This window comes from Artemia sp. Qi Xiang Cuo, chromosome 3 (assembly GCF_049724085.1).
Source record: "Artemia sp. Qi Xiang Cuo chromosome 3, ASM4972408v1, whole genome shotgun sequence".
Classification (NCBI taxonomy): Eukaryota; Metazoa; Arthropoda; class Branchiopoda; order Anostraca; family Artemiidae; genus Artemia; species Artemia sp. Qi Xiang Cuo.
Genome location: NC_142796.1, coordinates 37,354,617 through 37,379,267, shown reverse-complemented (window position 1 = coordinate 37,379,267; position 24,651 = coordinate 37,354,617). Strand labels below are relative to the sequence as shown.

General features: G+C 35.9%; 1 protein-coding gene across 1 annotated transcript in view; it reads right to left on the bottom strand.

Annotated features, from left to right (window-relative positions):
* LOC148954063 (zinc finger-containing ubiquitin peptidase 1-like) overlaps positions 1-19,612 on the bottom strand; it is a 57,832-nt gene extending 38,220 nt beyond the window's left edge. The window contains exon 1 of the mRNA XM_089085777.1: positions 19,523-19,612. Coding sequence (XP_088941903.1) covers positions 19,523-19,540 — 18 coding nt within the window. The 5' untranslated portion in view covers positions 19,541-19,612. The remainder of the gene's footprint in view (positions 1-19,522) is intronic.
* Between the last annotated feature and the right edge of the window lie 5,039 nt (positions 19,613-24,651).

Sequence of the window (24,651 nt, the reverse complement as noted above, 5' to 3'; positions counted from 1 at the left end):
CATCTCATGCCCATCATTTTCACAAGCACATCCAATCATAATTTTGAGACAAGCATTTAGTTCAACATAGTTGCACGTTCTGGAATTTAGGTCTTTTAGGATGATGACCTTCTCATAGCCCTTAGTGTACGGGTTGTAAGTTATGGTCTGGGGGCATATAAAGTTTATATATAAAGTTGTTATAGAAATGTCAAAATGGGCTCATCTGATTGGAAATAGAAATTACCCTTTCTCATAGTCGAAAGTGATTGGAGAGTAATTAACCCCCCTCTTAAGCACACAATTTTCCCAAAAATAATCAATCAAAGTTTAGAGATAGCCATTTTGTTCAACATAGTTGAAAGCTCTGGAGAATATGTATTTAAGGATGAGCCCCAAGGGCAAAGGTTGTAAGTTCTGCCCTGAGGACATATAAGGTTTTTATAGATAGAGTTGTCGTAAAACTTCAATTGGGGCTCATTAAATTGGAAATTGTGTGGGCTTGTGCCCTTTTTAATTGTCGAAAGTGTTTGGAGGGTAACTAACCCCCCCCCCCCACTTCCTCTCACGCCCACCATTCCTCCAAACAAATCCAAGCAAAAATTTCAGATAGTCATTTTGTTCAGTATAGTAGAAAGTTCTTTAAATTAGGCCTTTGAGGATAAGCCCCTCCTCCCCCAGCCCTCGGGAGACGGGTCGTCTGTTATCCCGTGGGGGAATATTAGGTTTTTATTGAAAGTGTTGTCGTATAAACTTCAAAAGGGCTCGTTTGATTAGAAATTGAAAGGGCTAGAGTCATTTTTAATTGTTGAAAGTTATTGCAGAGCGACTACCACCTATCTCACGCCCAACATTTCCCCAAACACATACAATCAAAATTTGAGATGGCTATTTTGTTTAACGTAGTTCAAAGTTCTGGAAATTCGGTCTTAGAGGATGACAACCACCCTAACAGACCTTACGGTAAGGGTTGTAATTTATGCCCTGTTTGCATATAAGGTGTTTATAGAGAGCGTTGTCGTTTCAAAAAGGGCTCATTCGATTGGAAATCGAAAGGCCTAGTGCCCTTTTTAATAGTCGAAAGTGATTGGAAGGCTTGACATTTCTATAGTAAAGATCAATGTGGGTATAATGTAATATTTTTTGTTCCTGTTGTTGTTTAGACCAGGGCACTTCGTATCGAAGGAGTTGTCGTGGGAATTTCGAAAAGGCTCATTCGATTGAAAATAGAAAGGTCTGATGCCCTTTTTAATAGTCGAAAGTGATTGGAGGGCAACTAATCCCCCTTCCACTCCCCCCCACCCCCGCCCCCACTCCCATTTTCCCATTATGTTTATAAACAAAAAGTTGCCTTAAGATAAAATCAAAATGCACTGTGATAATGCCAATTCCCAATTAGGCATCTCAGCAGTATCCCAAGAACGACTGAGGGTATTATGTTCAAACTTTCGTTGCTACTTCTGCTCTTAAAATTTAACCAAATCAAAATAGCATAAGTATATCCAAGCTATCAAAGAAAGTAAACAGATTTTTTTGCGGATGGTATCAAGTTTTCCATTTCAGGTCAACTAGAGGAGGTATGAAACTAAAGCAACCAGTACTATTTGTGTCCTGATTTTTAAAAGGGTGTAGGTTGTTAAAAATTGCTGAAAATTTTTCTCGAGCATACAAATAGAAGGCCAAACTATAAAGTCTTAAAAAAAGAAAGGATTTAAAGTATTATTTTCTTTTTCCCTGAAAAGACTATGTCAATATAAAACGAACAGAAATTAATTAAAAAACTTTTTCCACAATATAAATTTTTCAAAGAAAAGTAAAGAACTCCATTAAACAAAAAATGAGCAAAAATAAAAATCAAAAATAATCTACCAAGCGTGAAAATACCACAAATCAGCATCGATAAATAAATGAAACCCAAAACGAACAGAAATTACAATAAATAACCGCGTCAAACTAAAAAAAAGTAGAAATTAACACAAGTAGGGGGCAAAACCCCGATTCCTTCCCAAGGCAGAACAAAATTTGCACTTTAATAAAAAAATACAAATGAATGTGCATTGTCAGTTTAATATACATATTACTAATAATTAGTTATCAAATGTTAATATTATTTGATTTATTAAAGTTATAAAAGTAAAAACATTTATATTTTTTCAGTAAAGTGCAAATTTTGTTCTGGCCTTGGGAAGGCATAGGGGTTTATTTGAGGGGTATGATTTGAAAAATTTTCACACAAATTGGCTTGGAAATAATTATTCTTAAAAGGCTGCCTTAAGCTGTAAGATAACAAAAAGTTTTTTAATTGGCAGTAAGAAGTGTCATTTTCCCGTGCATTTTTCTTCTTTCTTACTTTTGTTTAAGATGACTTCCACACGTCAGGATAGAGTGGAGGGGGGAAGTATTGTCTAGAGGGGAAAATTTTCTCCTCCCAAATCAACTATATGCTCTGCTTAAATACTAATGGCTTTGAGCTGACTGCGTAATTTCATACTGAAATTTTTTTTTTCCCAAATGTCTCGAATAACTAATATGTATTATAAACATAAAAGTCTATTTTTGGAATGGGAAAATGGACGTAAAATAACCATAAAGGAAAAAATGATAGCGATATTTAAGGGCGCAGACAATTTTTCGTCCCTATATTAGAAAAACTGCACTTTTTTGTGGAAAAATGCTCCAAGAGTACTAGGTTTTCTCAAAAGTGTTACCGCCACACAAAAGCACTACCCATGGCAAGTGTAGTTTTTGATCAAAAACAGCTGTTTAAACAGCTGTTTTTGATCAAAAACAACTGTTTTCTGTTTTTGCCAAAAAACAGATCAGAAACAGAAACAGGTATTCTGTTTTTTGTTGACCTGTTCTGTTTCTGTTCTGTTTTATTCAAGCCCTGTTTATTTTTTTCTGTTTCTTCAGAAAAACAGAACAGTGCCCATGCTTAGTCTGGAGTGCTTTGGAGGCAATTGACTGAGCATGTTGGTCAAACTTCAATTCATTATCCACAAGTATACCCAGGTCTCTTTCAGCATGAGAGGAACCAATGATTTGCCCAACACCATCTATTCCACACATGTGATACTGACCCCTCAGATTCTTTCGTGTCAGCATAACTTTACTAATTTTTTTTATAAGAGCCCTTAGTTAATTCCAAGTTTTATTGCATTATGGATGAATCATTTACAATTTTCAACAAATATTTTGTAATCATTTTTTAGAACAAAATTTATTGAAAAAAATGAACTTTCAAACTTTATGTTGCCAACATAAAGCTAAATAATAAGGTAAGAACTAGATTATTTTACCCCCTTTCTCTGGAAATGGAGATAAAATATAATTTTACCATTTCTTTTTTCAGTGTGAGGGAACCATTTAAAGATTTAAAGCATCTTCATACTTTAGAATTAAGAAAATATAAAGGTATGGGCTTCCAAATGCCTTCCCTAACCCTAGTTTTGCTTGTACATCTATTCCTTAAAATTTCATTTGTGTAACACAATAGCATTTGGAGTTACCAAAAAGCTGCTCTGAAATATTTTACTGTAAAAAAAATCTGTTGAGTTTCAATGGTAAAACTATAATAAAAAGAAGAATAGACTAGCTCCAATTTACTTTATTGACATTAAAAAAAACCTATACCCCCCCCCCCAAAAAAAATCATTTTCATTTAACCATATAGGAAACTGACACTCTAGTGTTCAGAGGGTTTGAGGGGGGAGTAATCCAATACTTAGTTGTGGTATTTTCTGGTTGTTTCAATTTTGACCTAATGATGAGTTCTAATTTCTGTTTGTTTATTCAGTTGTAGTAATTTCTAGGCTGTTTGAGTTTAATTCATTTTATTACTTCATTTCTGCTTGTTTTAGGCTTTAATATTGCTATTTCATGCAGCTGACCAGCTAGAATATTACCAAAGTAAGAAATCCATGTACTATGAGTGACTTAAAGGGTGCAGAAACAAAATGTGTAGCTAGAGTAGACCAAGCAACAGTTGAGTGGGGCTTGGAACCAGATGTCCTCCTTTTTTATCTCTGCTCCACCTCATTTTATTAATAAAATAATTTACGTTTCTTTTGGTTATTAATCACAACAAAAAATATATGCAACCACAATTCCCAGACCAAACACTAAATAATAGTAAAAACATGCCTTTTTAAATAAGATCACATTTGATAAATTCCCTGATTAATGTACTATTAAGATAGCTAAGACATAGACATACCTTTAGAAGCAAAATTCCATGCTGAACCAAATATACCATTCACTTGCATTGGAAATGAACCTTAGCAACCTCCCCTCGCCATGTATAAATATATACCCAGACTTTTATATACACTTAATTCTCTGTAAATCACTCTTTTCTTAAAAGGATTTAGGCCTAATGGTTTGTCAAAATAATGGAAAATTCATTGCATATTTACACTTCTAGGTATATATTTGCACATTAAGGTAGTGGGGCTGAAGATCATTTCCAGCACAAATGAATGTTATATATTTAGATTCATGATGAAATATGATTCTAAATGTATGTCTATTTCTTAGCTATATCAGTACTACATTAGTTGCAAAATTTGAACAGAGAACAAAAAAGCAAAGTAATTGTGAAATGTGACACACATTAAGGGATAAGTCAATAGGCTATGTTTACCTTAAATCACACATGATTAGTGTTGTTATTCACCCAGTTGTCTGTAGTGTTTCAGTTACAGTACATCCATAGGGACAAAGTAAAAACACTACTTGAGTACCTTTTTATACTCTTCCCAAATATATTGATTGTTTCCTTCACAAATCCAATCTGAAGCCCTTAAATGACCCTAAAGTGAAATCTAACTTGTCACTACTTGACAAGAGTGGTAACAATAAAAGTAGTGCTGCCCTTACTTAATGCTCCTTTTCATTATAATAGTTGTTACCCTCAAAATGTATCCTACTCATGGTCTTATTTATATTCCTAAATATATATAGGGAATGTATATATATATATATATATATATATATATATATATATATATATATATATATATATATATATATATATATATATATATATATATATATATATATATATATATATATATATATATATATACAAGCACAAAAATGGCTTCAAGTAGCTTAGTGTTCATCTTGTCTCTACATAGATAATGGGATCTTTCAAAAATTAAGTGTCTTGTTTTAGAATCCTAAATGACATTTATCTTTAAAAAACTAGCCTAATGGCTGCTCTGGTCAAGAAATTATTTCATACAAAAGTTTTGGGTAGAATTTATCTAGTTCTAGACAGTTTGGTACTCTGAGCATTAAGAAGTTGTGATTGTACTCATCTGTTAGCCAGTATACACTTGGGAATTTAGATCTGTAAAATCACATAATAACCAGTTTATTGCTGTTTGCATATGGAGACAATTAGCTTTGACTCAGTAGAAAACTAAATTGTAGCTATATTTTAATAAATATTTTGGCTAGGTTACATTTTGCATGCAGCCCTGCTATACTTTAACCCCAACCCCCCTAATGTGCAAATGTAAAGTCCAAATTATATGTATCCTATCTATCTCCCAAGCATCTCAGTTTTTTCAAACCCATACCTGTACATCCAAGTTCTCAAGTGTGTACTGGCTAACAGATAAGTACCATTGTGATTATTCCACTCTTCAACTTTCCCTCCCTTTCTTTAGAGTTTTGGATAGCCTAATGGATGGTCTTATCAACCATTTATTTGAAAAAGTGTTCTAATGAAAGTTTAAATTAATTTGTAGGTTTTTTTAATTGTCAGGCCAGGATTTATGCATAGGCCAGGCCTAGGGGTGAACAATGCCAATGGGCACAAAAGAAAAAAGTGATGATTTTTTTTCTTCAGAAAACTGGACTGATGTGATTTATCATCAAAGTGCCAGTTACACTTAGCTTCTGAGCTGCCTATTCATAGAAAAGAGATTTTAAAACAACACAGGAATTCTGTAGCCACTTATAAACTGTCAGATGTCCCCAAAGAATGACAGCAGAGAGCTCAGTATCAACTCTCTCTTGCATAACTTTTGGCTTATCACTAATCAGTTGCCTTCTGTTCAGTACTTCTACTGTCCCCAATATTTTTGGGGATTTCTCCAAAAATCTGTCTCCCCTAGGGGCCTCCTCCCCTAATATGCAAATATGTAGCCCAAATGGTGAATAGTGAGCAGTTCATATTATTGACCAACAAATTTACCTTAAAATTTACCTTAAATCGCACTTGCTAGCGATAGGACGAATCCTGTGTCCGCCAGCTTCAGTGATGATAGTTAATCATCATCTGTGGCATCCCAAATGGTGCACCACGGTTTGTTGAGCCACTCCCTATCCACTGATGACTTGAACGCATCCATGCTGGTAGAGGTTACTGTTTTTTCACTAAGTGAGTTCCATAAGCTGACAACTCTATTTGAGAAGAATTTGTTCCTTAGTCTGGTGTTGGCTTATTTCCGGGAAAGCTTTTGAGAATGACCACGAGCTCTATTTGAATTGTCCAGTTGAAAAAGGCCAGGAATGGTATCCTCAGCATTTAGAAGCTTGTTTGCTGTTACCACATTGCCTCGTTTGTAACAATATGTTAAAGCTTATGGAGACGGGATGGATAAGGGACATCATAGAGGTCTCTAATACATTTCGTTGCCCTCCTCTGGACTGATTCTAGAGCTGCTTGGTCTGTCTTATTGATTGGGCATGCGATACACATTCCAAACTCTAGCCTTGGTCAAACTAGACTCTTGTATAGCTTGGTCACAACAGTTGGAGATCTGCTAGTGAACGTTCTTTTGATTAAGCCAAGAGTCTGATTAGCCTTCACAATAGTTGCTTGTGCATGAATATGAAATTTCAATTCGTCGTCTACCAGGACACCAAGATCTCTCTCCGCATGGCTGCTGGAAGTGGCATTTTGGGACCCATCCCTACAATCCATATGGTACTGAGTGTGTGGGTTTTTCTTCCCAAGGAGGAGAGTCTTGCATTTTGATGCGTTGAATTCAAGCCTCCAAATATTAGTCCAGTGAGTGAATGTATCGAGGTCCAGTTGGATAGACTTAATATTCTCCACTGTGTCGGCATAATGGATAAGTTTCGAGTCATCATCGAAGAGGCTTACTTTGCTGTTTAGGTTTTTTGGCACTTCATTTATATATATATTAAATAAAGTCGGACCCAAAACTGTGCCCTGGGGGACACTATTTCCAACAGCAGCCACCTCGGAGAAAAACATCCCTTCATCCTCGCCAAATACTTTAACCGTCTGTTTCCTATCTGTTAAGAACTGCATCACCCACTCAACCACACCACCACTCACCCCAATAGCTTGGAGCTTGATTTGAAGTCTTTTATGGCAGACTTTGTCAAACGCCTTTCCCAAATCGAGTTGTATGATGTCGACTGGGAACCCCTGGTCTAGAAGGTTGGTGATATAATTATAAGAATCAATCAAGTTTGTTTCAACCGACCGACCAGACCTAAAGCCATGCTGACATGATGAGAATAGTTTATTGGTTGTCAAGTGTTTCAGGATTGCAGTGTTAACAATCGCTTCTAGTAGCTTCCCGACTGCAGAGGTGACACTGATTGGCCGGTAATTGCTTGCGTCCACTTTGCGGCCACCCTTATGTATGGGGGTTATGTGGGTCGTGCGCCAATCCTGCGAGATACACTTTTCATCAAGGGATTTCTGAAAAAGGTGAGTGAGCGGGCCTGATAGTTCAACATGCAATTCTTTAAGAAGCCTTGGGTGTACACCATCAGGTCCCACCGACTTATTTGGATTCAACTTTTTTAGGCGAGCCTCTACATCTACCCTATTGACTGTAATTGGGGGCATAGGGGTTATGATGGTATAGGTGGGGGGGGGGGTCTGGAAGAGGGGCATTATCAGGTGGAGTAAATACAGATTTAAACTGCCTATTTACGGCATTGGCAATTTCTATTGGGTCATCTATTATACGGTTATTCTCTTTAAGTCGCGTAACAGAGTGTCTACCAGGTTTACGGGCTGAGGCATTATTCCAAACGCGTTTTGGATTTAACTTGCTTGCTGCTGCTACAGCCTCCTCATGTTGTTCAAATAACTTTCTGGATAGATTTCTGACTTGATTTCGTGTCTTGGTATATTTTGTGTAGTGTTTCTTATTGTGTATATTCTGTTTATATAGTCGCCAATACCTTTTCTTTTTATCTCTTGCTCTCTTTAATTCTTTGGTCATAAATGGTTGCGATTTGGGTTTACAAGCCCATCTTACTGCAGTATTTTTCTCTGAGACCTCTAGCAGTATTTTCTTCATCATATTCCACGATTTATCAACATCATTCTCAGTGATAAAGGACCAATCCTGCCCCAGCAACTCTTGCTTCATCAGATGGTAATCTCTATACACATGTTTGGTAAAAACGGATTTTTCGGGATACAGTCTAAGGGAGCATCGTATGGCAGCGTGATCGCTTGCACTGAACGGCGATAGTGGGGCCACGTTTAAGAGCGCTTCATGGTCGTTAACTATTACAAGGTCCAGCAATGACAGGGGGTGGCATCCCGGTGCCTAGTCGGAAAATTTACAGCTTGGTAAAGTGAATAGTTAGCTAGACTCTCAAGAAATGGCACAACTGATTTCTGTCCAGAATAGCCACAACCATCTATTCATTGGACAGAAGGTAGGTTAAAATCCCCGACTGTGAGAAGGTTTCCTGTCAGCGCTACTTTTCTATCAATTGATTTTACTACTTCAAAAAGGGACCTTTCTAAATTAGGGGAACTCAGACTTCTGTAAGTCGTACCAATCTGTATTGGCTCACCAGGTAGGTTTATTGATATCCACACTTGTTCTAGGTAAGGCTCATATTCAATATTAATATTTCTTACCTGGAAAGTATCTCGGATGTATAGGACGATTCCCTTTCCTTCCTGCTTTGATAGGTTGCTGATTATTTTGTATCCCGGTATCTGTATCTGTTGTTCTGTCAGAGGGATAGTAGTCCTTTTTGGTTTCACTTCACAGAAGGATAAATATCTGAAGCGCCTGATGTAATAACACACTTAATTTCTTGAAATTTTGAAGTTAGACAGTCAACATTGCTGAAAATAACACTAAGGGCACTAATCTTCCCACAACTTCCACTATCAGAGGGAGTTGATGATCTTTCAGAACTCGGCGAATCAATAGTTTGTCCAGATCTAGCACTGTAAAAACAATCGTCCAACTCCCCGCTAGCAAAAGTATCACTTACATCTAATAATGCACTAGAAGAGATACTATGTACAGGTTTTGGCAGCCCACTTAGAGTTCCATCTGAGTTGGAGGGGCTGGAGGTAGCAAGTTTTTTTATACGATTTTGCCACCCTGAATCACAATATCAGTCTCTCCATTTGCTCGCCAAGCTTGGATCTCTTCATATAGCTTGGCTCTTTTAGTCCAGTCTGCTTTGGATACGTCATTTCTGAACTGAATTTTGCCAGTTCCTCTCTTTTCATATGACTTCTGGAGAATTTGTTTCTTTGTTTCAAGGTTGACAATGGAAAAAATGATAGGTGAGTTTGAGCTAGTTTGGTTATTTGGGTTAGCTAAGCAACAGGGATTTATGACGGATATATTTGAGAGGCTATACTCTTGGGACAAATACTGCTGGATAAACTGTCCGTCGTCTGGTGTTGCTGGCACTCCAAACACAAAAAGGTTCAGTTTACGTCTCTGTCTGTCCCTATCTTCGACTATTAACTGCTTCATTTTGTTCTCTAAGTGGCTATCAAGATCGCTTTTTAAAGCCTGTACCTGCGAGACTAGAAGACTATTCAGCAAGTCCTGGTCGACGGCGGCACTAGACATTTGCTCGAGGTTATCTATCCGTGTCTCAATGGCTTAAAAATCTATGATCCATACCTTCAATCACTTCATGCTTAAACTCACTAAAGGACATTTTGACGGCATCTTTAATTTTCACATCAAGATCCTGAATGACTGCTAGGGCTGGTTGAACCGGATCAAGGGATTTGGTAATAGCATTTTGGATATCCGTTGCATTTAGTCTTGCTTGTTTGTCACCTTTACACATAGGACAATGCCACTCGCATCCGATACGCCTTGTCATCTTTGTTAAGAGAGCATACTCCAGCTCAGTCATTTCAAGACAATCTACACAAAGCCATTGATTGCAACCATCCCAAATCATCGCACTTGATTCTTCATCTAAATTACAACCACAAGCTGCACACTGATCAGGTCCTTTTTTCGGACTCGTGCGAGGTCGTTTCGGCGGCATTTTTACAAGTATAGGACGAATAGCGCACTGTGGTTTCACTCTATTGGTACAATATTAGAAAAAGCGAGATCACGTGAAAAATGTTTTGGAACATCAATGTTTACAAATAAACTTCATAGCTGTGTATGTTTATTAACACCATAGGTGTCTTTATTTACGTGGCAATATTCAAACAACTTAATAGATGGTACTTAATCCATTTACTTTTCAATGTCCAAAGATCTTCTTTCAAAGGGGAGCAGGTGGGTCCCTTTATTAAATTTATTGTTCTTTATGCATGGAGGTTTCTATTTCTCAGTCTCTTTCTCTGGGATTCACTATTCTGCTATCTCAATTTAACTAATTCACATTATCAAAAACTAGTTAAAGTGGCCATATTTGCATCACTATCATCCAAAATATATAGAGTGAAAAATAGAGTGAACATATACAGTGAACAAATAGAGTGAACATATCTCTAGACACCATTTTTCATGCTTTCTGAATAGCTTTTCTTTCAAATTCATTTTTAGTCTTTTTTGGACCCTTGAAAATGGTAATTTTGTTTGATGTTTTTTGGTATTAAAAAGGTTAAAACACTGGTTTCAAACTTACTATTTCATTATAAAATCTATTTTGTTAAAGTTATATAACCCACAAGCATTGATTTGTAACTTCTTCTAATTCACAGCAGGTGGGCTATTCAGTTAATACTATTTAGCCCTCTTCTTTTTGCTTCACTCTGTGGGCTACAGAGCTACTGTCTTGGTTGTCTCTTGTTTATTAGATATTCTCAGATATCTTTCATTAGATCTTTTGACTCAAGGAGTTCAAATATAAGATGACAGATATTGATTTCTGTGCTCTGTGTACAGGTATAGTTGGCTAGGATCTTGACTAATAATCATATTTTGTGATGTTTGAAGCATTTTAACAGTTCACAAAGAAAGGTCTGCTGAGCAGATATCACCATATTACATTCAAATAAACAATGGTCAATTGTTTCATTATTCATATTGCAATGCCTGCAAAGAGGGGACAGGGGAATTGAACCACTTGAATTAGAAAACTTGTATGAGAATGCAAGGAAATTTAGTCCATTTGTTCCAGAACGAATTCTATGATAAATTTTAGAAAGATACTTATTGGGAAAAAGGGAAAGGATAGGATTAATCCTATTAAAATTAATATCTGATAGCCTGCATCGGTAAATATCTCTAATTGGGATTGGTCTCCCACTTGGCTGGTCAATATTTATAGCATTTTTTGCTATTTCATAAACCTGATGATTACCACTTATGCAAGAGTGGCTAGGAATATACTGAAAGTAAGTTTTTATGCCACTTGAAGCAAGATTATAAATAATACTAAGACAATGATAAGTTTCAATATCCAACTTATACTAAGTAGCTGACGTTAGCACCTCAAGCTTTAATAGAGGGCTAGAATATACGATGATATTATTTAAATTTGCAATAAAAGGTTGGTTTTACTTAAGGTGTTCTAATGACATGATTATGGCATTTAACTCAGCAGTCATTATAGATAAATTATTATATAATCTCTTGCCCCTTTGCAATTTTCAGGTGAGGAAGGAAAACACCACTTGCAACCTTCTCATGCATTTTTGACCCATCAACAAATATTTGGAAGTGATTTTTATAGGTAATTGTATTAAGTTCTGCAAATTTTTTCTGGACAAAAGCAATGGGGGTTAAATCTTTATTCAACTTTGAGAATTCATTATTTATTATGGGACTTGACCAATTCCATGGGGGGGATCGGGGGAAAGTGGGTGCAATAGACTTTGCTGGTATGGGGAACTTCTTCTGAATATTGGCATACTCATCTGCAATGCCTCTATACATGGCTGGATTTCTTAACCAATTATGTAATGTGTGTGAGCTATTTGATTAAATTTTTGTCAGATGTTTTGTCAAGAGAAACCTATGTCTCTCCCTTATTGTTGTTAATCCACTCTCCATAAGCAGAAACTTGGTGCTTGTGGGTTTCCTAAGACCAAATATGAAACGTATTATATCATTTAGTATTGTTTCAATTTTTTGCATCTGGGTATTTGCACATGCACCATAGAAGATGAGCCCATAGTCAATATGGGGTCTTATATATGATTTATAAAACTGAAGAAAGGTTTTCTCCTTACATCCCCAGGGTGTGGAAAGAAGTCTTTTTAGTATATTTGTTTTTTTATATCATTTTTTTATTGTGTTGGAAATGTGGAGGTGGAAATTAAGTTTCTGGTCAAGCATGACCCCTAGGTAATTAATATGATTATCTTCTGGAATAGTTGTTTTATTTAGAGTTAGTTTTGCATTAACATGGTTTCGCTTCCGGTGAAATTGCGTTATTTTTGACTTGGGTGGGTGCAATGGGTAAATCTGAATGTTGAGAGAATTTTTCAAACTGGAAAAGTGACTTTTGCAGATTTGACTGTGCTATCTGAAAGGTGTTGCCAGATGACCATAGCACCAGATCATCAGCATATTGTAGATTCGTGTGGGGTAGGTTCATGTCCCAGAGATATAGGGCAAATAGGAGGCAACTGAGGACTGCTCCCTGAGGTAGGCCTTTTGTTATTGTCTTTTGGGGTGAAGAGGCTGAACCAACACAAACAATGAAACTTCGCACTTCTATGAAGGATTTAATAAAAGATACTAGCTTAGGGGGTACTCCAAGGTTTGCAAGTTTGTTTAAAAGGATTTGGTGGTTCACACTGTCATATGCCCCTTAAAAATCTAGAAAAGCTGCAACTAGGACATTATTTTTTTAGAAAGATTCATTTATTGCATTTGTTAGTAAAATGAAAGCATCTGTTGAGGAGTGGTGTTTCCTGAATCCAGTTTGAGTGTGAGGTATCATATTATTTTTTCCAACAAACCAGAGGAGTCTGTGATAGATCATTTTCTCCATTATTTTCCCCATCACAGGAGTAATCATTATGGGACTATAAGACTCATGGTTATCTTTTGGTGTATTTTTCTTTAGGATTGGTAGGAGGGACAAACATTTCCAAATATTGTGGAATATAGAAGATGCCCAAGCATGATTATAACAATTTAGCAACTCTTGTTTGTATGAGGGTGTGAGATTGTTTATCCATGTAGGGTGTATATTGTCATAGCTGCAGCTATATTTGGTTCTAACATTTTGTATTGCTTTGTTCAATTCCTGGATTGAGAATGGGTTAGTTACGTACTCGGATCCTAGGCGCGGTTGGTAACATGGGTTCATAGGAATGGGGGACAGTTTCTTTTGATTATTTGATGTTAGCTTATAAACAAAGAGTTGCCAATAGGTTAGCTTTTTCATTATCATTGTCATAATGGGTATTATTATGTATAAGCTAATACAGGAGTGGGCTGAGGGAAGTCTTTTTCGCACAGATGTGGCTTATGATTTTATGTATAATTGGCTCATGTGTTTCTCTGGAGAGATTATTTGCAAAATTATTCCAGTATTTATACTTAGCATCTATTATAGTCCTTTTTAGATTAGATTCTGCTTGTAATTTTTTTTAAAATGTAGTAAGTGATGGTCTTTTTTATGAATTCTGTCCTAGCTGCCTTTTTTATCCTCCATTTATTTAGGCACTCATTTGTCCACCATGCTTTAAGAATTTGTTTAGGGAATGTTTTCTTAGGTGTTGTCCTGGGGATAGCATGATTAGCTGTATTTATTAGTAAAGATGTCAAGGCTTCAGCATGTGTGTCAACTGTTGTGTTAGAAATGCATGAACTTTGGGTGAAACTTGTAATTTCATCATTTAGCTTATTTTGGAACATAGACCAATTTGCTTTAGTGTTGATATATTTTGAGGTATGAGATCAAGTTTCAGCAGGTTCATTTAGAGATCAAACTATAGCAAAGGGGTCAGTAGATAGACTATCAATTGTATTTATCTAAATTCTGTTCAAAATGTTTAATGACACAATTTGAAGGTCAAATGTGGAGAATCTGCCACGTTTGGGGTTGATATATATGTTCAGGTTTGGAGGAGTAGCAACAGCTAATTCATTATTATTTGAAGTCATATGCTCAATGAATTTACCAGCTTTATTTGCTGCTTTATTCCCCCACAAAAGGCTGTGGGCATTGAAATCTCCACAAATAATGATATTTTTTAACATATTAGAATTATTTATATAATTAAAGAAATCCTTGGCATCTGTAGTTTGGCCATTAGGGTTATAAAAGCTTATTATGTAGGTTTTTAAATTATTCAGGCAACCACTGATACCAAATACATCAACATCATTTGTAAAATCTGGAAAATTGATGCCACAAAATTTTATATTATTTTTCACTAATAAAGCTACCCCACCTCCTTTTCTCTTTGAAGATCTATCCTTTCTGAGGATAGTATATTCCAGAGACTTAATTTGTTGATTTTGGGTTAAATGAGTATTCTGGAGACAAGCAATATTAATGTCATTATTATTCATAAAAGATAATAGTTCATTTAGATTATTTTCTGTGAGTGATCTTACATTCCATTGGAGCATTGATATATGTTGTGTTGTTGATTTTTTCTTCATATGACTGTGTATGAATGTTCAGCTTTGTTAAAAGTAAAGCAAGATTTTTTTTGCTTGAATGAGCATATCATCTGGTATGTAGATTTTTGCCAATTCTGCAATGATTTTTGTTTTCTGTAGGTGATGTATGATTCATGGCCTGAACTGCATTACAGTTTAGAATGAATAAGCATATATTTGGGAATTGCATTTTTGGTTGTGCATCCTGTTTTTTGGTTAGGGGATTGATTCCTGGTAGTGTTTCTGGTTTGTTTTGTCGTGGGCGGGGGGTCCAGACTGACCTCATCTCACTAGGTACAGAGACCTGTTTGCTCGGCGATTCCTTCTGATAGGGAATTAAGCTAGGGAGCTAAGAAGATGGTGTTTTATATGGGGTGCTATAGGCATGGGTGGCGTGTGACTTGGGGGTTTTGGTTGGTTTCATTACAGGCTTTATTTGGTATTGTTGGGCAGCATTTGCTTCCATTGCTGCAAAGGGGTATGGAATGGCCTTCTCTGTTGATATTTGGAGTGTTGGAGCTCTTTTCTTGTATGCAGGGCATAATGATTTATTTGTAGATTCATGTGGGCCTTTGCAATTGATGCATGTAGGCTGAGTGTTGTTGCAAGTTGTCAGCTCTTTAGGATGGAAAGCTTTACAATTACTACACTCTCGGAGAATTTCATTACATTTGTTTGACGTGTGTCCCAGTTTGTGACACTTCTGACACTGGATAGGCTTAGGTTTGTATTCCTTGTGTGGTTTGATTTGCCTAAATAGGAATAATTTTTCTGAGATATTAATTTTTTCCTTCAGTGTGAATAAGAAGGATCTACTAGTTTTGGGGATTGCATTTTTGGTTGTGCATCCTGTTTGTCGGTTAGGGAATTGATTCCTGGTAGTGTTTCTGGTTTGTTTCTTCTTGGGAGGGGGGGGCAGGCTAACCTCATCTCACCGGACAAGGAGGCTTGTTGGCTTGGTGATTCCGTCTGATAGGGATTTGAGCTTGGGGGCTTAGAAGAGGGTGTTTTCTATGGGGGGCGTGACGCCGGGGGGGCAATGGACGGGGGGGTTTTGGTTGGTTTCATTACAGGCTTTATTTGGTATTGTTGGGCAGCATTTGCTTCCATTGCTGCAAAGGGGTAAGGTATGGCCTTCTCTGTTGATATTTGGAGTGTTAGAGCTCTTTTCTTGTATGCAGGGCATAATGATTTATTTGTAGATTCATGTGGGCCTTTGCAATTGATGCATGTAGAATGAGTGTTGTTGCAAGTTGTCAGCTCTTTAGGATGGAAAGCTTTACAATTACTACACTCTCGGAGAATTTCATTGCATTTGCTTGGCGTGTGTCCCAGTTTGTGACACTTCTGACACTGGATAGGCTTAGGTTTGTATTCCTTGTGTGGTTTGATTTGCCCAAATAGGAATAATTTTTCTGGGATATTAATTTTTTCCTTCAGTGTGAATAAGAAGGATCTACTAGTTTTGGGGATTGCATTTTTGGTTGTGCATCCTGTTTGTCGGTTAGGGAATTAATTCCTGGTAGTGTTTCTGGTTTGTTTCTTCTTGGGAGGGGGGGCCAGGCTGACCTCATCTCACCGGAAAAGGAGGCTTGTTGGCTTGGTGATTCCTTCTGATAGGGATTTGAGCTAGGGGGCTTAGAAGATGGTGTTTTATATGGGGGGCTTGATGCAGTTGGGGTGTTTGACTGGGGGGGATTGGTTGGTTTCATTAAAGGCTTTATTTGGTATTGTTGGGCAGCATTTGCTTCCATTGCTGCTAAGGGGTATGGGATGGCCTTCTCTGTTGATATTTGGAGTGTTAGAGCTCTTTTCTTGTATGCAGGGCATAATGATTTATTTGTAGATTCATGTGGGCCTTTGCAATTAATGCATGTAGGCTGAGTGTTGTTGCAAGTTGTCAGCTCTTTAGGATGGAAAGCTTTACAATTACTACACTCTCGGAGAATTTCATTACATTTGTTTGACGTGTGTCCCAGTTTGTGACACTTCTGACACTGGATAGGCTTAGGTTTGTATTCCTTGTGTGGTTTGATTTGCCCAAATAGGAATAATTTTTCTGGGATATTAATTTTTTCCTTCAGTGTGAATAAGAAGGATCTACTAGTTTTTAGGGCATTAGAGTTAGGTTTGCCAAGTTGGGTAACATCCTCAACTTGGATTATGTTTCCAGCCCTATCTGAGAGCCCTTCTTTTAATTCCTGAGTGGATATCTCTGGGGGAACATTATAAACTACTATTTTTGTTGGTGATTGTTTTGGGTTCCAATTAGATGCAATAATTGGGGTATTCAGAAGGGATTTTAGGTTAATTATTGTATCTGTTGATTTCTGATCTTCTACAGCTATTAGCAGAGATCCATCATGGTTAATATTAAGAGAGAACATTGATTTTACCAATTTAAAAATTGCAACTCTTATTGCAGTGATCATTTTTATTTCAAAGGGGGTAGTAGGAGTAATTTTAAGGTAAATTCCTAAGTTTTTGGAGGAAGGATCTTGGGCAGGAAGAGGGGAATTGCCTTTGGTTGGTGAGATTTGTTTCCTTTTTTTAGTGCTTCTAGAGAGGACCTCTAGAAACCAATTATCATCATTTATGTTTACATTAACCCCTAAACTTATCATTGTCCTATACTCTGAATTGGAGCTATCATTTGTACTTTGAGATAGTGTGCTTGACCAGCCAAGATGGGTATCTTTCACTATGGCACTTTCACTGGAATTTGATTTGGGATTTGGGGGGACTTTTTTTTGGAGGAATTCTAAACATTGCCTATTGGAAAAAGATTTAAACAAAAAAAAACAAAAAAAACTAAAACAAGAAGGGAAAATAGAATGACATCAAACTGTCTGCACTATAATATGGGGAGGAGAAACACGACAGTATAGCCCTGAGTATCAGTTGAGCAGGATTGGTTTGGTACAACTGCTGATTAGAAGCAATAATAATTCACAAGAAAATATAGTTTAATTTTCTTATAAGGTTGCTGTTGTTTCTTCTGTTTCAGAATTCAATTTCTCCATTTTTCTATCCACCATGTTTCTTCTTTCAGCTTTGATATTTTTTTACATATAGGTGAAATAGTAGTTTTTAAGTGGCCTAGCAGAATAAGAAGAAAACATGGTGGATTTGTTTTTAATTTCTTTTTATCCAACTTAATCTTGAAAAACCAATGTTTGTGAATTATGCAACTTTTACAAAATGGATTTGTAATGAAATATTAGGTTTGAAACAATTATTATAACCAATTCTTATATAAAAAAAAAAAAAATATAGCCTAGAATGAAATTATTATTTTCAAGACTTTTAAAAGGACTTAAAATTGAATTTGTGAGAGAAGTGATTATTATATTCAGAAAGAGCATAAAAAATGGCATCTAGTGGTATGTTCACTTTATTTGTAGGTCAATAATATGAGCTGCTCAATATTTACCCCCCCCCCCCAAATTATACATTTCCTTTGTTTGTTTTCATATGATTCTCTTTTCTTTCAATTAAATATCCATAAATTGAAAAATTAGGCTTTTGACAAAATCAGAAACAGAAAAATGCATGGAAAATATGTAATTTGGACTAGCCCTCTATATATTTGCAAATTAGGGGGGGGGGGTGTAAAGTAAGGTGAAGCACATACAAATGGTTAACTACAATTTTTCCACATATCATAGAGGAGGCTAAGAATTATTTTCTTAACATGTTCTCTTCTCAACAGTCCTAAATGTACATTGATAGCCTAATAAAAAAGTGAACTGGCATTTTCTATTTTTTTTTTATACAATCATTGGTTGTACACTCTTTATTCCAAAGAATTTATATCTTAAAACTTCTAAGAATAGCAAATATCGTATTGTTCTTTGAACTGATGTTGGTAAATTTTTTGTTGTCCATATTATTGACTTACAAATAAAGTAAACATACCACTTGATGCCTTTTTTGGTAAAATTCTACTTTAGGTACTTTTGACTATCTTAGAAAGAGATTATGTTAGGAAAATTAAATTCTCAGGGATGGGTCTACAGGCTAAAGTATGTCTTGGGAAGGTATTTTGAAGTGCCTACCTCCACTCCTTCTCCCTCTAGAGGGTCCTGACATTTGATGACATTTAAAAATCTGTGAGTTACAGAAGTGAAACCTTGCAAAATAGATCTTCTACTTAAATGAAGTACAACAAAATTATTTTCAGCTTCACAACTTTGCTCAATCCTAATTTATAAGGTTTAAAGATATGGAAATACATTTCCTAAATTCTGGAAATAAAACATTGATATGGCTTAAATTTCTGCTCAAATAACTGAAATTGCACTTTCAGAGCTAAAGCCAGAGAAAAAGAAGCTGATAACTGAAAATTAAGGTAAAATGTTGTTTTGTCAAAATTTCAATGGGTAAAGACCTGTCATGTAGGCAAATTTCAGGACCCTCTAGAGGGAGAAGGAGTGGAGGTAGGTACTTCAAAATACCTTCCCAGGACATTCTTTGGCCTATAGACCCATACCTGAAAGTTTCATTTTCCTAACCTAAACCCATTCCAAGATAGCCAAAAGTAGCTAAAGTAGAATTTTACCAAAAACTTATCCAGATGTTCTCCTTTGAGATAATTTTCAGATGGTCACTCTGAACAGGGGGGAAAATAACTTCGGATCTGTAATGGTTAGAAATTAGGCTAGTTTAGTAGACCTATGCTATTTCTTATCAAAAGCAGCCAAACTACAAACAAACAGTTCAGGGAACTGTCAAATTACATGGTGTTGTTCTTCCATTGGGTATTGAATGGGCTTTTCAGTCTAGCTAGACTATACAGTTTTTTGACTGGAAGGTAAATTAGAAGCCTATTCTTCTGGCTCTTCTATTGAAAACTATGTGTAGATCATTGTTGCCAACATTTCAAAACAAAATGTGCCACAAAATTGCACGAAAAATGTACCAAAGACAACGAAATCGTACCATATCCCATTTTTTTCCGCATGTTGCACGCGGATCATCTGTGACGTACAGTACTATCATTAAAAATTTTGTACAGCAAATTTCATTGACTTTCTTTCTCCATTCCTTCATTTTTCTTTCTCTTCTAATACAGTAGATAAATCCTGACAGTACTTGAAGAAATCGTTCGGAGTAATATATGTTACTACAGTAACATTTTACTACAGCCCAAAAATGCCATTGTTTTTCGGCCATTTACGACCGTTTATAGTACTGATCTAAAATTGGTCCCCAATGACGGTTTCAATACAAATGAGGGGCTAAAAGCGAATTTTAACCTTGTATTCTTACAGATTATCGCCCAAAAGCAGTTGCTGGGACCTGTTTTTCCATTTAATAGTTTGCATACAAATCCCCCTTTTCCCTTTTATAAAGATATTTATAGAGGGGAGGATTGCTCCTGCAGCCCTCCCCTAATATACGCTACCGTCTACAAACAATACAGGAAAAAAGTTCTGTTTAAATTGAGACTGATTAAAGAAGCAACTTTGGGTGTTATGGTCTGGTCCAAAACGTACTGGAGATTTTAATTTTGAAACAATATTTTTCTCCGAAATGCCTTTAAAAGATCCTTCAATCACATTTTTAAGTTGAATTGGAGAAATCCCCACAAATGGTACAACAGATACGTCTTTAACTATTTTTTAAATCACCTTAAACATTTAGATAACGGCATCTATTATTTTTAAAACTGGAACCGGCTTTATAAACTTTGTATTATCTGAGGTTCCAACTACTCTATACTACAAAAACAGTACATAAAAAATGACCAAAAATATGAGATTAAACATCACTATCTTAATCAGAAGCCATGGCGGCTCTCGCAATTGCAGATTTACTGTACTCTTTTCCAGTATTTCACCAGCTGAGGTGTGTCACTATGCTCATGGGGGAGTTTAATGTCCTTGGTAACGACTCCTTTAGCACCCAGAACAGCATTAAGGGTAGTAAAGCCTAGTTTATTTCTCAATTTTATTTTGTTTAAATTGATAGTTAAAAAGGCCCTCTCGGAACAAGCAGAAGACTATGGTAGGATAAGCATTATTATCATGAATTCACCCAAGAATGAGAAACTTTTTGACTTGAGGGCCATCACATCGTTCTAGTACTTGAAACCAGAAATAAAATGGGTCAGAATCTGCACATTCCTTGACATCAGCGCAAAATGACCGGTTTTCCATTCTTTGGCAATATTTTCCACATCAGTCTCATTTGGCAAATTTGGAGACTGCGCGAGTAGTGGGACAATGCTTAAAGGTGAGTGATCCGAAGACACAGCTATCTTTGGGTCCAGTCTGGCTAAGTTTTTAGCTGACGAATATTTTGAACTGAAAAACCTTTCCCTTATTTCGTCGCTCAGTTCTATCATGTATTCCGTACACACTATTTTGAAGGCAGTTGCAGCTGATAACACAATTTTGTAGTTGATAAATATAACCTCTACACAACTGCCACAGTCTACTTCTTTCATGTCTCGAAATTACTGTGGTTCCCTGAGCTGTATCAAAGGTGCTTTTGTCGTCTCCACGTTGCTTAGCTTCATACAATGGTTGATAATCGCTTTATACAGCTCACAAACTCGACCGTACAATATGTGAATTTAGGTATCCTCCGACTAAAACAACTGATTGAGGTAAGTAACAAATGGTGGGATGTATGTAAAGAAAGCAAAATAAGCTTTGAATGTAGGAGTAAGCAATTTTTCACGTATAGCTCTTGCTTTGGCTGACTTATTTCCTTTTTTAAAGCTTTCACTCCGAAAGAAAAGTATCAAACGATCCAACTGTTCGAGATACCGCATAATAATTGGAAATCGGGAAAGCCACATAGTTGTGACCATGGGCACCCATATGGGGGAGCAAAGAGGGGGGGGAGACATCCCCCATGGCCAAATAGCGGTGTCATATATTTGTATCAATTTAAAACACTTTCCACAGAATAAGTTTTCAAATAAAAGTAAAGAGCTCTTTACTATTAAGCCAAAAATAGGTAGAAATAAAGTCAAATAATCTTACAAGCGTAAAACTACCACACATCACTATCCACAAGCAAATTAAACTTAAAACAAACCTAAATTATAGTATATAGCCGAGTCAAATTCAAAAGGAGCAAAAATTAACATTGCTAGGGCTGATAACCCCCATGCCTTCTCAAGACCAGAATTTAACTTAGGCTTAACTGAAAAAAAAGAAAATAAATGACCGTGCATTGTCAGTTTAATATACCTATACTGACATTTATTCCTTAAAATAAAATATGCGTAAAACAAGTGAGTAAAACAAGTTTTTTTTACTTATTTAATTAAAAAGTGAAAACATTTCAACATATTTGATTTTCAGTAAAGCGCAAATTATGTTCTGTTCTTGAGAAGGCATCGGGATTATCAGCCCTACTAATGTTGATTTTTGCTCGTTTCGAGTTTGACTCGGCTATTTATTCTATTTTCTGTTCATTTTGAGTTTCATTTATTTATTGATTGTGATTTGTGGTAGATTTACGCTTGGATGATTACTTGACTTCATTTGTGCCTATTTTTTTCTTTGGAGTCCTTTAATTTTCCTTGAAAAGCTAGTTTTGTAGAAAAAGTTTTTTCAGATGAATTTCTGTTCATTTTTTATTGACAAAGTCATTTACATGAAAAAAAATAATATTTTTTTTTCGTTTATTTTTCTATAAGAATCCATAGTTTGGCATAATTGTGTGGGTTTGACATGAGTAATATCCCTAAAGACTTAGTTGCTGGACCGTTGAACAAAATAGTTGTCTCAAAATTTTGACTATATGTGTTTGGGAAATAAATCAGCTCGAGAGACGGGCTTATTGCCCTTCAGTATCTTTTTATTCTTAAAAAGGACCCCAGAACTTTTAATTTTGCATCGAATTAACTCCTTTAAAAGTCTCAATGATATTTCTAGCTATAATAGAGTGGTGCTGCCTATGATATTATATGCCTTTTTGAAAACCTAAATGTATACAGTTTTTTTCGTTTAATTGGAATGCCCCCTAAACACTTCCTAGAAGTTTCACTTTAATACCCTTAGCGTCATTAGTTGCAGTAACTCTAGTTGTAGTGCTAAAAGTATACACATGGTGCCTTCTGGCTAGTTCAAAAATCCCCTAAACTTACTCTTAAACATCCAACTTAATAATATAAGTTGTTCTTGAGATATTGCTTTGTCACCTTTTTGAAAGTTTAAATGCTCATAGTTTGTTTTGATTTAGTTCAGCGTCCGCCTAAATATTTCTTATATTTGATTACTGAAGACATTGTTATGTTTTCTCTCCAGGGAGGGGGGGCTATTTTCTCTCCATCACGCTTGAATCTTAAAATGGAACTAGAACTAGGCATTTCCAATCAAATTAGCCTCCTATAAAGTTCATTGGAGGGCAGCTAGCCTCTCCCCACACTCCGTTTATTTTTTCCCAAAGGCACTTCATTTAGAAGGGGTCGTCGCATAAACTTCAAAGGGGGCTCATTCGATTGGAAATCGAAAGTTCTAGTGCCCTTTTTAAGAGTCAAAAGGGGTCAGAGGCCTACTGCCCCCCCACAAGCCCTCTTTCCCAAAATACATCTGATAAAAATTTGAGGTAGTCATTTTTTTAAAAATAGTTCACAGATCATATAACAAAACTCTTATACGTATGGTCATTCGTTAAAAATAGTTCAAAGTTCAGATAAGAAAAACTCCTGTGTCGACACAACCCCCTCCCCAGGGCCGGGGCAGGTGTTGTAAGTATTGCTCTGGGGGCATATATGGTCCTAATGGAAGGTATGCTCGTATAACCTTCAGAGAGGGTTCATTTGAATGGAAATTAAAAGTTGTAGTTCATTTTCTCAGAGTGAAAAAAGATCGGAGGGCAACTAACCCCTCCCGCCCTCCACGCCTTGGGTGTATAGGATGGATCAACCCATCCGATAAAAATTTCAGGTGACCAGTTTGTTATAAAAAGTTCAACCATCAGATATTAAAACTCCAGGGTCGACGCAACCCCCCAGGGCCCAGGGATAGGAGTTATAAGTTATACTCTGGGGCTATAAATCGTTATTACAGAAGATATACTCGTATAACCTTAAGAGAAGGCTTATCTATTTTCAAATAAAAAGCTATATGTCACTTTTAAAGATTCAAAATACATCAGTGCTTAATCTAGTCCCCCCTGCCCTTTTCCCCCAAACCCATCCGATAAAAATTTTGAGATAGCAATTTTGTTAAAAATAGTTCAAACATCAGATAATAAAAACTCCGAGGCTGACAAAAACCGATTTTTTCACTTTGATATTGTTACTTTGATATCAGTTTTGATACTTTGGTGAATATTTGACTTTGTTTTAAAGTTTGATTTTGAAATAAGGAATTTTTAAAAACTTGAAATTTTTTGCAATCAAAAATGAAAAATAATAATTAAAAAAAAAACTTTCCGAAAAATAAGTTTCTCAAAGAAAAGTAAAGGCCTTTTAAACTTAAGTTCAGCAGATACAAATACCTTTTAAAATTCAAACTCAAAACGACCAGAAATTACTATTAAAGAATAAATGAAACCCAAAACGAACAGAAAATAAATAAACAATCATAGCAAAAACATACAACAAGTAATAATATAAATGAATAAATAGATCTTAAAGCGAGTAATGCTTAGATTGAATAAGAAAATCAAGCTTAAGTCGAAAAGATGTTTTCCTATTGAAGTACAACTGAAACTAAAAACGAACAGAAATTAAATAAACAATCAATGCAAACAAACATACAGTAGATATAAATGTAAATTAATAAATAAATCTTAAAACGAGTGAAACTTAAATTTAATATGCAAATCAAGCTTGAAACGAACAAAAATCACCACAAACATGAGTTTGGATATGACCTCCTTCTCTCACTATAAAAGTCTA